The sequence below is a fragment of the Saccostrea cucullata genome, unplaced genomic scaffold (assembly GCF_032062105.1).
Source record: "Saccostrea cucullata isolate Sc308-1 unplaced genomic scaffold, CSIRO_AGI_Scuc_v1 ctg2123, whole genome shotgun sequence".
In the NCBI taxonomy this organism is placed as follows: Eukaryota; Metazoa; Mollusca; class Bivalvia; order Ostreida; family Ostreidae; genus Saccostrea; species Saccostrea cuccullata.
In genome coordinates, this window is record NW_026919020.1 from 69,100 (window position 1) to 85,476 (window position 16,377).

The 16,377-nt window shown below is 35.8% G+C and overlaps 1 protein-coding gene across 1 annotated transcript in view; it reads right to left on the reverse strand.

The window, feature by feature from the left end:
• Positions 1 to 11,190, reverse strand: part of LOC134277467 (uncharacterized) — a 42,181-nt gene extending 30,991 nt beyond the window's left edge. The window contains exons 1-13 of the mRNA XM_062759801.1: positions 11,094 to 11,190; positions 10,192 to 10,334; positions 8,380 to 8,457; positions 7,518 to 8,249; positions 7,156 to 7,239; positions 6,758 to 6,865; positions 6,577 to 6,631; positions 6,053 to 6,247; positions 4,144 to 4,257; positions 3,822 to 3,974; positions 1,009 to 1,358; positions 619 to 811; positions 16 to 151 (exon numbers count right to left, since the gene is read on the reverse strand). Coding sequence (XP_062615785.1) covers positions 16 to 151; positions 619 to 811; positions 1,009 to 1,358; positions 3,822 to 3,974; positions 4,144 to 4,257; positions 6,053 to 6,247; positions 6,577 to 6,631; positions 6,758 to 6,865; positions 7,156 to 7,239; positions 7,518 to 8,249; positions 8,380 to 8,457; positions 10,192 to 10,334; positions 11,094 to 11,190 — 2,438 coding nt within the window. The remainder of the gene's footprint in view (positions 1 to 15; positions 152 to 618; positions 812 to 1,008; positions 1,359 to 3,821; positions 3,975 to 4,143; positions 4,258 to 6,052; positions 6,248 to 6,576; positions 6,632 to 6,757; positions 6,866 to 7,155; positions 7,240 to 7,517; positions 8,250 to 8,379; positions 8,458 to 10,191; positions 10,335 to 11,093) is intronic.
• Between the last annotated feature and the right edge of the window lie 5,187 nt (positions 11,191 to 16,377).

The following is a 16,377-nucleotide window of genomic DNA, read 5'->3' on the forward strand; positions in this document are numbered from 1 at the left end:
ATATGATGATCTTACCCCACAGTTGGTACAAACTTGAGTTTGTCTACATTTGACAGCAGGACAACACTAACATTTTGCTGCTGATGAGGTGTCATTCTGCCTAAAACAGGAACCGGCCTCCATCCATCTCCACTGTCATAATGCCAGGAACCTGATAATTAAGTATAAAATGTCAGAATAAACAGACATATACCCATTATGTAGGATTCCAAAGTCCAATGGTGACACCCAATGTTGATGGTCTGCACCAAAACCCAATGGTCTGGCAGGCCAAATCTGAAGGTGTAGTTGGAAAAAAGTTATCATTTTTGACATTTTATAATTATACTATTGCACAGAATTGTAATTTCATGCCATGCTAAGGTTATTAAGAATACTCCAAAATAGAACTACTAGTCCTGATTTCTTCAGTGGGTACAACTGTACAAGGCCAACCTTCATCTCTAGGATTAGTGTAAGACTAACCCTAATCGCTTGATAGGTGTTCAATCACATACTACATATCTTTGGTGATAAACCATCCAATTTTGTGTGACCTACAGACTTAGGAGTTTTCAGACAAAGCAAGGAGACTGTAAGCAATAATTTATTTTTCAGCATTCCCCTCTGAAGCCTTACCCAATTCCTCTGACACTGTCCCCAGTAGAGCTAACCCTAACACATCCCTGTCCTCGTCTGTAAACACCAGGTCACTGATCTCCCCCGCTGTAAACTCCCGGGCACCAGAGTACGGCTGTACTAGGACTGAAGACAAGGTGTCCATTGTTTTCTCTGGGGAAGTCAAATATGGGGCATTGTTTACGGCTAATATCTAAATGAAGAGAAAATAAAATTTCATGCATTTTGTTTGAAATAATACACAATTTTCTGTTCAGTAAGAATTTAATAATAGTCACTGTAATGTCATAGGTAAAGCATCATACATGAATTGGTGATATGCTAAATAACTAACTAAAGTACATGTATATCTGTAAAATAAATTTTAAACATCAAACAGTGTATCATTACCATTAAAGTGAACATAAACTGGTCTCCAGAATTTAAAGTCAGAACAAATCGTATTTCTCCACTATAAGCAGGATGTATTTTGACATATAGTGACTTAGAAGTCCTTCCATAACCCTCGTCATCCAACACCACGCCTTTAGAGGACACTCTCCTCCACTGAAATTCCCCTTCAGATCTGGTAACTAGGGAAGCCACTGGCAAACCACGGGAGTCCATAGGAACCCTGTAGAGGGCCACTCGTAAAGGGAAGATAACTCTACCTGCCATTGATTCTAGACCTTCTCGGTAGATTTCTGTTACATTCTCCGATGACACAATTTCTTTATCAGATACAATTTCAGGAACTTCATCTGCGAATGAAAAGTTGGCATAGGTTATCAGTAAGTAACAATAAAATATACTGACTTTGTAACCATACAATAGTAAAGTTAGGCCAAACAAAAAAATATCCTTGTTTACTGTTACATGCTGAAATAAAATAGGGTCGGTAGGTAGGAATTTTTTTTTTTTTTTATTGAATTTTTTTATACACAAATTCACATGAATTGGTTGAATTACAAAACAATTTTACCATTGTATGGTGCTTTACTTTTGTTTGGCTTGAAATATGGGTGGTTTCTTGCCAACTGCCTTACAACTCAGGGGTGTGCAATTTAAAAAAATCAAGTACTAGCCCACAGGCTTGTAACAGCAATCAAGTTACTAGCCCAAAGTTAAAAGTGAGCAGCCCAAATATACAGGGTTTAAACTTAACTGAAATTTCCACGAGCCATGTGGGCTCCTGACATTTCAAATTTAGGAGCCCACTGCTAAATTTGTTAGCCCACAGTCTCTGTGATTTTTTTAAAAAGCATAGATACTGGGAAAAAAAGTAGATAAAAATGAAATACATATATAAATTCATCTGTTTAAAATTGGAGTTCTTACTTTATAAAAATCAGAAATCATATAAATATTTAATCAAAGGAAATAGAATTGTATTCAAAAAACATTTTTACTATCGTTTTTTTTTTACTTGGTAATACATGTATATAAATACATAGCTCTGGTACACGTCTTCAAATGATAAATTGACAATGACACAATAAGATTTTCTAGGTTAAATATTTTAGCTGCAACATATCTGAAATAGGTGAAAACACTTACTATTCATATGACTGATTAGTTGGGAGTTTATAAAATTGTACATCTCTCACGTATCAACCATTTACAGAGGGTTGGAGGAAATTCGGATTAGGAAAAAAAAACGATCGTTTTAGGGAATTTCAAAAATCGTGTAGTACTTTAAATGGAAAAGATGAAGGATATTTACGAACAGTAGGACCATACTGCTGTGATTTATTTCATTTTTGTGTAGTTTTAAATCAAAAACCTGCATAAAATGTCTGTTTTTCAGTAAGGAGACTGGGAAAGAATTTTTATTCGCCACGTGGGCGAGCAACTTACGATTTTTATGAGCCCACACCAATTTTTACTCGCAATTTGCGAGTGGGCGAGCGTTAAGTTTAAACCCTGATATAGGGGTAAAAATTGTAAAAACAAATATTGTAAAAAGTTCAATGTTGAGAAAGTCAGGATCCTAAGCCATCCCTTTTAAAGTTGAAGTTTAAAAATTTGAAGATATTATATTATCTTTTCTTTTCTGAACATATTGTACTAGCAGTTTAGCTTATCTAAAATGAAGCAAAATCATTTTATTTTCATTTCAAACCATCAAATACAATTGATATATATTAAAGTTTAACCACACAACACTTAGCTATTTAGTTGATAGGGGGGCCGTAAATAATGGAAAGAGATATCTGTATGTATTTACCAATAACAGAGGAATGGAGGAAATTCGGATTAGGAAAAAACGATCGTTTTTTGAAGTAAATAAGTCAGGTAGTACTTCAAAATGGATAAGGTTAAAGTAATTTAAGTACAGTTGGAGCATGCTGCCTGGAAAATTTTCATTAGTTGGAAATTAAATAGCAAAACAATGAGTGAAAATACCGTTTGTATTTCTCATGTATTATATGCATAATTTTAATTTTTACTACCCCAAAAATGGTAGCACCGGGCATCAGGCGATGCTAGTTGCACACCCCTGCAACTGCCACGCAATGGTAAGCAAATTGCAACGAACTCGTTGGTGTAGAAATTGAACTCGCTGGTTTTGTTTTTGTACTTTCAATTTCGATTTCAAAGATGAATGTAAAAGTTAAACTGACCGCCGCCAGTAACTTCCGGATTTTTACGACGAAAAAAAAGTTTGGGTCGGCGATGAAAATTAGGGTCGGTCGGGTAACCGTAAACAAACATATTTTTTTGTTATGCCTAATCTACAGGAGACTACTGCAACTGTGTTTGTAGTTGGATGTTACTAAGGGCGAGCATTTCAAAATTGAACAATGCTGTATCAAACATGTCTCTAAAAAATTCAAAAGTCATCATTCATTCAATATAAAAAAAATTCATATCAGTTTATATAACACAGAACAGAGAGAAATCCTAAAAATTTGGAAATGAGAGCTTGATTAAGTTAAATTTCAATAACCCATTACAGTAATATTACTGTAAATAACTTCTCAAAACATACATGTAATAATGTTCATGACTGCATAGCGCTCAAGCACATTTTAAAAAGTTGAATTGCTTTGAAATTCTCTCACTTTTTCATTAAATAATTTTCATTTTTGACAAAAGAAACTTCAAAGATTTACTTGCACAAATTCTCAAAATATTGTGAAAGATCCATCTGACAATCTTTCATTAACCTTGACGTTGAAAGTACAAAATCAGTGATTTTGTCTTCAGATTTACTATCATACCTGATATATTGACGTGAAACATCTTGTCCCATTCATCAAACATCCAGTGGGTCACCCCCTCTGTGACATTTGTAGAAGTCATCACCATGGAAACTGTTGGGGTAGCGGTTTTTGGAATGGCAACAATTCCTATATACTGGAATTCCATGTCAACTGAAAGTAGAAATATGTCCATAGGACTTAAATGCCTTGTCTAAGGTTCATGTGAATTTTTATTAGTGCTTGATGTTTGATAAAAGAAATATGAATGTTTCTGTAAAACTGTGCTTTGTGCACAATAAAGAGTATTTAAAATGAACACAATAATCATTGCTATATTTACTGTCAGGTGGGAGGGACAGGACTCTGCAGGTGACCACCCCCCTCTCCTCCCCGTCAGTAGTGACTGTGATCAGCTGACTCAGGTCCACATCCATCTCACCCAGGACTGCTCTCCCTACAGTTACAATAAAGCAAGGCTATTACATCACAAGAACATAGGTAATCAGAGATTACAGAGCTCACCTCAACGAATGTTGTCTTTAAGTAAGGCAAAGTCACACAATTAACCAACAAAAAGTATACATTCCAAAAATGAAAATGTTTTTAAAAGCAATTTTGATCTGATACTTTGAAATAGACCTACATAAAAAATTTAAACTGCTTCTTCTTCATGAAAATGTAATGAAAACCCAGCATCTGAAGCAAGATTGAGAGTTTTCATCTCTTTATGCAGCATTTGTGCAAGTTTGGTTTATACAATGTTATATAAGCCTTATAGTTTTTGGTAATAGACCTGCAACCATAACTTTTACCTTGTCTATTATCTGAAAAATGGATGTCCAATTCAGCATCCGAAGCAAGTCCATTAGTGTGCATCCTTAGATGTATCATCCATGCAAGTTTGCTCATTATAGGGCTCATAGTTTATTGGAAATGAAACATGCATCAAAACTAACATTTTCACTCATCCACAAAAAGTAGATCAGATTCAGCATCCGAAGCAAGCCTGGATAGTATACATCCTTATATGTATCATCCATGCAAGACTGGTCATTAAAGAACTCATAGTTCCTTGGAAATGAAACCTGCACCAAAAACTTTTAACTATTCACTCAACCGGAAAATGTAGGTCAGATTCAGCATCCGAAGCAAGCCTGGTAGTGTGCATCCTTAGATGTATCATCCATGCAAGTTTGGTCAACATGCTTAAATTTTGCAAATGAAACCTACACCAAAAACATTAACCTGTTCGCTCAACTGGAAAATGTAGGTCAGATTCAGCATCCGTAGCAAGCCCGGTAGTATGCATCCTTAGATGTATCATCCATGCAAGTTTGGTCAACATAGGGCTTATAGTTACTTTGAAATGAAACCTGCACCAAAAACTTTAACCTGTTCACTCAACTGGAAAATGTAGGTCAGATTCAGCATCCGAAGCAAGCCCGGTAGTACATCCTTAGATGTATCATCCATGCAAGTTTGGTCAACATAGGGCTTATAGTTACTTGGAAATGAAACCTGCACCAAAAATGTTAACCTGTTCACTCAACCGGAAAATGTAGGTCAGATTCAGCATCCGAAGCAAGCCCGGTAGTATGCATCCTTAGATGTATCATCCATGCAAGTTTGGTCAACATAGGGCTTATAGTTACTTGGAAATGAAACCTACACCAAAAACTTTAACCTGTTCACTTAACCGTAAAATGTAGGTCAGATTCAGCATCCGAAGCAAGCCCGGTAGTATGCATCCTTAGATGTATCATCCATGCAAGTTTGGTCAACATAGGGCTTATAGTTACTTGGAAATGAAACCCACACCAAAAACTGCACCAAAAATGTTAACCTGCTCCAAAAACATTAACCTGGTCATTCCTTTGCTGAAACTTTGACTGGTACAATGAAACACACTAGAAACATCTTCCATGCATGTCTAATCAATATAGGACATAGAAGTACTTAAAAAGAAAACTGCTCAAAAAAACTTAACCTTACGAGGGTATTCAGCTCCCCCAACTTCGTTGAGGTGAGCTAAAAAACAACCGTCGGAAACATTGTATTATGTTAGTTAAGATGTATAGAAAAGCTAGGTACAATGTAAAGTTTACTTTTACCAGAGATTTGACAAAAAACTACTGAACATTTCTATATTTTCTTTCTAAAATTAATCTTGACATTCTCTTTCTTCTGTTTTAAATATAATTATGTAATTTTTCTAGAGGCAGGTATTAATAAATGACCCTCCATCAAACCTGCGTAAAAGCGGACTCCCGAAGTTTGGTTACAGCTGAGTCTGGCAGTGTACTGCTGCTTGAGACTTCTACTTTGTGGGACATACTGAGACAGTCTGAACTGGACAGTGTCGTACACAGTGACTGCTCTGTCAACCAGAAGGAGGCGGGCACCAGCTGAGGGGGGAGAATTAGTTGAAGTTGGGACGAGTTTGTCTGTAATCAAAGGTTTGAATCTTTTGTACATCCACATGACATTCTGACTGCTATTTTAGATCACGTTTTTAATATTTGCTGGACTAATAGTTTTTTTTAAATGTTTTATACAATATACTGTCAACCAATTTTTGTTCACAACATCTTTTGTTCACAATTATTCAGTCTGGAATCCATCCATGGCTAGTGATTTTCATGACAGAAGCAATGTTACATAAATACAAAGTGAGTAAATTGTTTGTGACAATTAAGAAATAGGTAGAAAAACTCACAGACACTTCTCGCTTATGAATAAAAGTTGGTTTACAATTTTAAGTTTGAAAAACTACCTTCTTTTCCTGTACACGTTCTCTCTACACAGCGAGCAGATGCCAGGCAGAAAACCTAGGGTAAAAAAATTATTATGTCAATTTACAAAAATAAGTACAAGATAGAGACATATCTTTAAAGGTTTTTTTTTTCATATTAAAATTGTTTTTGGATCTATACGTTGGATCCATTTAATCCTACCTGGTTGGGGGGACATTTTGAGGCTGGGGAGGGGGACACAGTGGTCGGGGGTCCCAGACAGGGCTCAGAGTTCTTCACACAACCTCCTCTGGCAGGGCAGTAGTATTCCTTAAGATAAATTCCTTATCATATTTAACTTTATATACATATTAAAACACATAAACATTTTCTTTGGTTTAAATGCATTGGCAGTTTTGGCACTAACATAAAATGTCGAGACTGGCATCAATGAAAAAAAAACTTGGTTTATATTAACAGAGGTCACATGATTAATTGGTTGAATATTTGCCCTTTAGTTTGTAACCAAAGTTGCTGTAATTAGTTTATATGTAAATACCAACAACACTATATGTCTTAATTTTAAACAGGAAGTCAATATAACACAGAGTAACATTTACCTGCTGAGGGTCACACATGTAGGGGGAGGGTGTGGCACAGTTTGTATCTCTCTCTACACATCTTCCTGACTTCAGGCAGAATACCTTTGAAAAGTATGAAAGTGCTTTAATTTATAAAACATTTATTTATTATTGAGTAGAAATTATGTAGCATACATGTTGGCATAAAAAGAAAACATCCGTGCATTTAAACACATTTATATGGAACTTTTGTACATGAACATGCAGTTAACATCTTATTACACGCATTTGCCTTTTTTCTTTTTAAAGATAGTTTCCAAATTTTACAATCAGAGGGTACTCATGACTACAAAGATTTCATGAATCTCTTAATAACTACAATCACCCAATCATCCACCCACCTGTCCCTCTGTACAGGAGTCGCCAATTACTTGGGGTGGGGCTGTGGTGGTCTGTGACCCCCGGGAATCACAGCTTCCCTGCTTTGGTAAGCACCTGCCCTTCTGGAGACAGAAATACTCATCATCTTCACATTTATGTGTTGTCATCCCTCCTCCACTTCCCCCCTCACAACTCTCCCCCCTGGGTATACACCTATCAGTGGTCATACAGTACACCTCCCCAGTACCACATCTACTGTCAACCCCATCATCCCCAGTACTGCCACAGTCCCTCACTCTGGGGACACATCTGTTCCTCTGCAGACAGAAATACTCCTCTTCCCCACATTTACTGTGAGTCTCTGATGTTGGAGTTGGTGGAGTCTGTTCACCCTCGCAGCCTCCTGAGATGCTGACACATCTGCCTCTCTGTAAACAGAAGTACTGGTCACTGCTACACTTCGTCTGGACAGATTCCACCAATTTTTCCATTTCTTTTCCACACCCTTCCTTGGGCTGACATTTACCAGAGGCAAGGCAGAAAACCTCATTCTCTGTACATTTCCCCTGCACTGTTGGTCTGGTTTCACCCCCTCCCTCATTACAGTTTGTTCCGCGGGGGACACATGTTCCCCTCTGGAGACAGAACACTTGGTCTTCAATACAATGGGATGTTGTGGGTTGCACGGTTGGTCCTGGGAAAGAGCAGCCATTATCCTTCTGAACACATCTTCCTGAGGCCAAACAAAATACCTGAAAACAAATCAATTAAACTTTCATTTTATAAAATGATTGATTTCTTTTTAAACTTAAAGGCTCACATTTTTCCATGTATAAATCAAAGCCTTTAAACCATTTTGTTAATTGTACACTTAAGAATTACCTCCCCTTCAGAACACTTGGTCTGTAACCTTGACGGTTCCGTACACTGTTCTCTGCATTCTCCATTGACACAGTATCTCTATAACCAAAATAACACCCAATGTTTTACTATGAATGATTCACATAATTGTATTTTTGTTTACCTTTGGAATATAAGGTATCAGAAAATATTTTGCATTATTCTGTTTTCAAATGTCTCGGGAATCACTGGATATTCAGGCATTTTCTATATTTCCCCTTCTTTATTACTGTAACTGTTCACATGTATAATTAAAATCATTCAATTTTGGGCAATGTCTTGGTATAAGGAGTGGTTGGTATAATTGTAAATTAACACTGCAGATGTCTTTTTCATGCATTGTTCAAACCGACAGGTAGATTGGCCTCGTAATAGTGTGTTTGTGTGTTTTTGACGTTAGTTAGTGTGACACTCTCAAAGATGGGGTAATAATCAAAGTACTCAGAAGTACTGAAAGCCGGGCTCATTTACAGGGTAATGAACAAAGACCGCAATGACAGTTTAAAAACAAGCTGATTCAGACATTGAAAAGATGATTATATATATCTATATATGTCATATATAGCATTAAAAAGCTTTAAAATTAATTAAAATGTAGCTATAATTTAACAGCGTAAAATATGTGTCACATGTATCATTTCGGGGTTTTACATACCAACAGAAGTAAATGAACACTGATGCAGCAAGATTATTTAAGGTCAAACAATTATGCACAGATGGGTCTTCAGCGGGGAGTTTTGCATCAAAGCGTACATCAAGTCATTAATGGTGTTCCCCGCATTTGTATTAGTACACCCTTTATTTATAGAATATGACGCAGACAGGGATACCTGATGAAAACCTTTCGCATATTTTAACCAAATGATTAATCATTGAAAACGATATAAAGTATTTTATTATAATTATTTTTTGACAATTTTAGATAACTATGAAAGTTTAATTCAGTTTTTGTATTGCCTCAAAGGTGATTGCGCAGACGTACTATATTCTAACTCGTAAATTTAATTTGGCGGTGAAGAAGCAGCATTTTCTGTTGCTCACCGTCGCAATAGCCGGGCATTTCTCTACGAGAAATGAGCCCGGCTAAAAAAATGTTATAAAAGAAAAAGTTATAAACATATGTTCTTGAATTTTAAAACATACCAATTTGATAATCTCTCCGTCATATTTATAATTTTTTAAAATAAATCCTTTGCATGGATCATATTTTGTAGTACTCTATAAAAACAAAGAAATTCGTTATTTTTTGGCATTTTGAGACGCCCCCTCTGGAAACAGGGCGGTAGAATTTTGTGGTTCTTACATATAATGTACAATATAGTATTACCCATCATATATTATAGTTTGAGCAAAAAGTCTGTTGTAGTGTTTGTATAATGCTTTAAAGTGCAAAAAATTGGCACTTTCCTCTATAATCCTATAGTAAATTATCTGTATTATGAGACGATCCCTTAAAAATACCTGGGCGGTAGATGTAGTGTATTGATATTTCCCCAAACTTTGTATGTACACTCAAGTTAACGTAAGTTATATATGGTATAAAAATGAATAGTTTTGCTATTGTAGTTTTCACACAATAAAACCACAGTCGGCCCCCTTAAGACAATTTATATGGACAAATAGAAATACATGTTACATGTTTTCTTATGCAACATACTAAAGTTTTTCAGCTTTATATTTGATAAGCCAATACTCTGACAGGCAACCTAATCCAATATGTCCAGCGCATACAGCACCCCCTCCTCACAGTCCTGTACAGTAACAGTATAACTCTATTTTTGTCTGTGTACTTACTGTTCCCGGTGGACAGATTCCCCCTGTGGACAGCAAACTTGGTACTGATGTGATGAAATTGGGCGGTGTGGTGAAAACCTGAGTGAAGCCCTCCACACCCCTCCATCCCACACCAACAAACACCAGGCCTAGGCCAACAAGGGCTGTCAAAATAATAATATGCCAAGTTTGTCAGAAGAAGTTTGATACGTGTATATTACCATTTCTAATTTTTCTCTCTTTCAAAGTTAGCGGAGTTAATTTCTTGATAATTCTACCGGAATGTAAATTAGGCAGGTCAATAGGTCAGGAGCTAAGAGGCCTAATATGCATGCAAATCTCGTGCGCATCTGTCTCTGAGTCTGATGCTAAGGAGGCCAAATATGCATGTAAATCTCGTGTGGCTGCCATTGCGTTTGACGTCAGTGGGCGAGGGCTATTGAAATTGGGATGGGAATCCTCGTGTAAGGCCTAGAAAAAAAATATGTTTGTTTCCGCTTTCCCGACCGACCCTAATTTATAGTGTCGACCCTAAATATTTTTTTAATGCTTTTGTCCCATGATGTGCAAGATTTCAACCAGGGAATTATAGCCTCCAACTTTGCAAGCTTTTCAAGACAGAAAGAAGTTTGGGTCACCTTTCTATCATAATTTTAGTCACAGTAATGCTTGAAAACACCATTTCTTTTGTCATTAATGTTACTTCTATACACGTTTTGATTAAAGAAGCAAAAAAATTTTTTTCAAAAAAACAAAAATTTCCTACCTACCTACCCTATATTTTTTCAGCCTGAAAGCGGAAACAAACACATTTTTTTTCTAGGCCTAATTTAAATATATGTCTGCATTTTTAAAGTCTGAAACATGGGATAATTTATCCCATGTTTCCCACTATTGTTGATGCCCTGGCATACTATACTAACTAGACAGTGACTCCTTAAATAACTTCACAATGAGATGGAAATAAAAGGAATCTGACTGTCTAGTTTGAGTATGCCAGGGATTTGATTTCAAAAACATTTTATGGAAACGTGGGATAATTTTTGCATATAACTCCAAGGTGAGGGTTAAAAGGTAAAAATTATTAGCCTAGTATCCAAACTTTAAAGAGGGAAAACAGTGTCTTTTGCTGGTTGACCCCAGACTGGCCCCGCAAGCAGGAATATCTTTTTGATTGTAAATGTTGTCTATATAAAATATAAATACACATGTGAATAATGAAATCCATACACTTTGTAGCACCAACTATTCAAAAGTTATCATGAGCTATGCATGGCCAAAGTTCGGTACTTTTTTGCAAAAGTGGTTCAAACTCCAAGTTCGAGGTCAAAAATGCTGGTACCTAATAAATTAAAAATTCTTGACATAAGAAATACACATGTGAAATATAAAAGCCATTAGCCCTAAACAATCAAAAGCTATGGCCTTATGGGTAAGGTTAAAATTTTTGCAGACAGATAAATGGACATACTTGGCAAAACTTAATTGTATCCCTGCCTCTCCAATAACAGGGGTATTGAACGTGTTAGGAACCAGAAGTCTCTGTCGAGACTGTAGCTCTACTGGTTTGTACTTATAACAAAGGATGAGAAAAGAAGCCATTGCCATCAGACCAAAACTGTAGGAGGAGTAGCGTTTTAAAGGAATATCACAGAAATTTCAATGTGAGGTAACCATGGCAACACCGTTCATCAAAATCAAAAACCGATGCACTAGTTTATGTATCTTAGTGTAGTCTAGTGTAGTATACTTGTGTGCCAAGTTATATTGAAATCAGACCAAAACTGTAGGAGGAGTAGCGTTTTAAAGGAATTTCACAGAAATTTCTATTTTTAGTAACCATGGCAACACCGTTCATTGAAATCAAAAACCAATGCACTATTTTATGTATCTTAGTGTAGTCTACTTGTGTGCCAAGTCATATTGAAATCAGACCAAAACTGTAGGAGGAGTAGCGTTTTAAAGGAATTTCACAGAAATTTCTATTTTTAGTAACCATAGCAACACCGTTCATCAAAATCAAAATCCGATGCTCTGTTTTATGAATCTTAGTGTAGTCTACTTATGTGCCAAGTTATATTGAAATCAGACCAAAACTGTAGAAGGAATAGCATTTTAAAGAAATTTCACAGAAATTTCTATTTTTAGTAACCATGGCAACACCGTTCATCGAAATCAAAAACTGATGCACAGGTTTATGTATCTTAGTGTAGTCTAGTTGTGTTCCAAGTTATATTGAAATCAGACCAAAACCGTAGGAGGAGTAGCTTTTTAAAGAAATTCTACAGAAATGTCTATTTTTAGTAACCATGGCAACACCGTTCATCGAAATCAAAAACCGATGCACTAGTTTATGTATCTTAGTGTAGTCTACTTGTGTGCCAAGTCATATTGAAATCAGACGCAAACTGTAGGAGCAGTAGCGTTTTAAAGGAATTTCACAGAAATTTCTATTTTTAGTAACCATGGCAACACCGTTCATCAAAATCAAAAACCGATGCACTAATTTATGTATCTTAGTGTAGTATACTTGTGTGCCAAGTTATATTGAAATCAGACCAATACTGTAGGAGGAGTAGCGTTTTGAAAAATTGTTTACAGACAGACGGACAGACAGCTAGACAGACAGACGGACGGACGACGGACACCTTACTATCGCATAAGCTCTTCTGGTCTCTGACCAGTAGAGCTAAAAATTAGGAAGAGGGCAATTTAAGTTTTTAGAACTTGTGCCCAATCCCATTGTATATATTTTGTGCAATAAAATATGTTCAAATCGAACGTGTATTGATGAAAAATGCTGTGTTTTCAAAAGTACACATATTCTATTACCTGATTATTAATGAAAACAAGATGTGTTTGTGACCCTGTATGTTGAATTCTCTCAAATGCAAGACAAACTCCAAAGGTCAAGGTAAAAATTGTTAGTACCCACAGGAAGTCCTCATTACAAAAAATACACCTGTGAAATATGAAAACCCTCGTTCTAACTGTGCAAAAGTTATGACCATGGTTAAAGTTTATAAAAAGTGGGTCAAACTCTTAGGTCAAGGACAGAAGGTCAAAAATATTTATACCTGCTGAAAGGTCTTGTCACAATGAATACACAGGTGAAGTATGAAAGTCCTAGCTCCAACTGTTCAAAAGTTATGACCAAGGTTACAAAGTGGTATTTTTTTGTAAAAGTAATTCAAACTCTAAGGTCAAAGTCAAAAGGTCAAATTTGGTGGTACCCAAAGAAAGGTCTTGTCACAAGGAAAAAATACACCTGGATAAAAAGCCATAGCCCCATCACCTCAATACTTCAGGGCTAGGTTAAAGTTGACAAGTCAACAGACAGAAACACAGACAGGGCAAAAACAATATACCCCGATCTAGAGGCATAAATTAAAAGTATAAAACACTGGGACCAACATGTCTATGAAATTTCATCGCTATGTCGTTATTCGTTTTAACCGTATAAGAAATTCATTTTTATATCCTGTCGTTACCGGTTTTCGATAGTGTAAAACTTTAGTTAAAAATTTAATCTAGGCATGTATGTTTTTCTCACCTCAATTATTTATGTATTATTAGTCAACAATAAATAAATATATTCAGACATTTATTTGTTTTTGAAATCAAGAATTTCAGAACTGTTTCAACTTTCTTTGGATCCGCCATAATCCGAGTTGTTTTGAATGACGTCACCTATTTTCGATAGCAAGTATGGCGCACAGTTATTGTCATTAAAACATCGAATTATGTTATGTTGTGTGAGTTTTTGTTTTCTTTTATTTGTTTTTTGTCATTTTTTTCTGGTATTGGATTTTTTAGTCCTGTTTTCAACTATAATCTTAACAACAAATAAAATATATTTAATTATAACATTAAATTTTTTTATTTTTTGGTTGAAATTTTATAAAATTGAAATTTCAAGCCAGGAGCCATTGTCTGCTTGGAAAGCATTATCCATAGCCTTTGGTCTATAATAATTCTTGTAATTTCCCCTTTTGATGGAAAATATCCAGTCTTCACGAAAACTCACTGGTCCGAAGACCGAGGCCAGTGAATTTTGAGGTCGGGTCAGTGAAAATCAAAATTCAAGAAGTCCCATGGGCTTGTTGATTATAAAAATCATACACAGTCAAAATTTATTTCAACTGACTTACTTGCATAAATTTCATTACATAAAATAAAAAGAACAAGATCGTGTTGTTGAATCGTACTATTATAACCCTATTTTAACATGGATGTATTACGTAACAACCGGAACTAGCTAGTAACTATTAACTAGTACGTAAAATGTGCAAAGTTCCAATGAACAACTTACCGAAACGCGACAAAGGGCGAAAAATGGCGGCATTTTAAAAGTTGAAGTACGTAAACATGTATAATTTTACAGTTATGAAAATGTATTTATTTCATTTTTTAAGTAAGGGGTCAGTAAAAATTTTGGTGGGCTAGTAAATTTTGAAAGTTCACTGGTCCGATTGGCCAGTTAGTTTGAAAAGTTTTCGTGAAGACTGAATTTCTACAAAAAAACGAACAATAAATCAACAGAAACAAAACTTAAAACATTAAAAGATGTCAAAATTTAAAATAAAATACCCGTAAAAGGCCTCCATACTTTATTTTTTTAAGCGGAAGTTTGCCCAAAGTGAGGCTTATCTATTTTTAAGCCATAACACAGAGCTTTTTAGCAGACGATAACATTTTAAACATCAAATGTTGTTTTCAGGCTTAGGAGATAAGATTTTAGAGTGAATTTTTTGGCATTATGAGAAAAGGGCGTGATTTGAATCAGGGCTCTCGATTCTCTAAATCTGGGGCCGATATTCGGCCCTGTTCCCAATGCAAAAAAGGTACCTTTTTTTCCAAAAGAAAGGTGTAAATTTCCCAATTTCCATAGCAAAATATTAATTAAACAAGAGGCCCACGGGCCTTATAGGTCACCTGAGTATTGTGTAACAACTTTCAAACAATTAAATTTGGTTCTCGTTTTAAACCAGAGGCCATGGAATTTACAATTTACAATTTTGAAAGAGGCACCATGGCTTATCATAATTATTAATTTAGCATGCTTACTCTATTTACTTAATACCCAGAGGTAGATCAGAGTAACAAAGAGAAAATGCACTTCCACTTTAAACCCAGTTGTGCACCTCACCCTAAAGGAACCACTGACCCATGGGCCACATATTTCAAAATTTTGCAAATGTTATCATAAAATGGTTGATTGATACCAAAGAGCAGATTTCAAAGCATTAATTTTTTTTCAGACTATATAAAACCCCCCCCCTCCCTCTGACCCTGGGGGCATAAAAAAACCACTTTGATAGATGCACCTTTCTTCATCATAGATATATATATTTGGATCATTGGCATAAAACCCAGAAGCAAAGGAAAATATTTTCAAAGAATTTATTTTTACTATATAATCAATAGAGCCCCGCCCTAACACCAGAACCCCTAACCCTGGAGCCATGAAATTCACAATTTTGGAAAAGGCACTCTTCCTCATCAAAACTATGTGCTTTGTTAGTTTATCTAATACCCAGAAGCAGAGAAGAAGATTTTCAATGAATAATGAATTTTCACTATATAATCAATAGAGCCCCGCCCTAACACCAGAACCCCTGACCCTGGGGCCATAAAATTCACAATTTTGGTAGAGGCACTCTTGCTCATCATAACTATGTACTTAGTTAGTTTATTTAATACACAGAAGCAGAGATGAAGATTTTCAAAGAATTAATGCATTTTCAATATATGATCAATAGAGCCCCGCCCTAACACCAGAAGCCCTGACCCTGGGGCCATAAAATTCACAAATCTGGAAGAGGCACTCTTGCTCATTATAACTATGTGCATAGTTAGTTTATTTAATACTTAGGAGCAGAGAAGAAGATTTTTAAAGAAATAATGCATTTTCACTATATAATCTATAGAGCCCCGCCCTAACACCAGAACCCCTGACCCTGGGGCCATAAAATTCACAAATCTGGAAGAGGCACTCTTGCTCGTGATAATTATGTGCTTAGTTAGTTTATTTAATACCTAGGAGCAGAGAAGAAGATTTTCAAAGAAATAATGCATTTTCACTATATAATCTATAGAGCCCCACCCTAGCACCAGAACCCCTGACCCTGGGGCCATAAAATTCACAAATCTGGAAGAGGCACTCTTGCTCATCATAATTATGTCCTTAGTTAGTTTATTTAATAC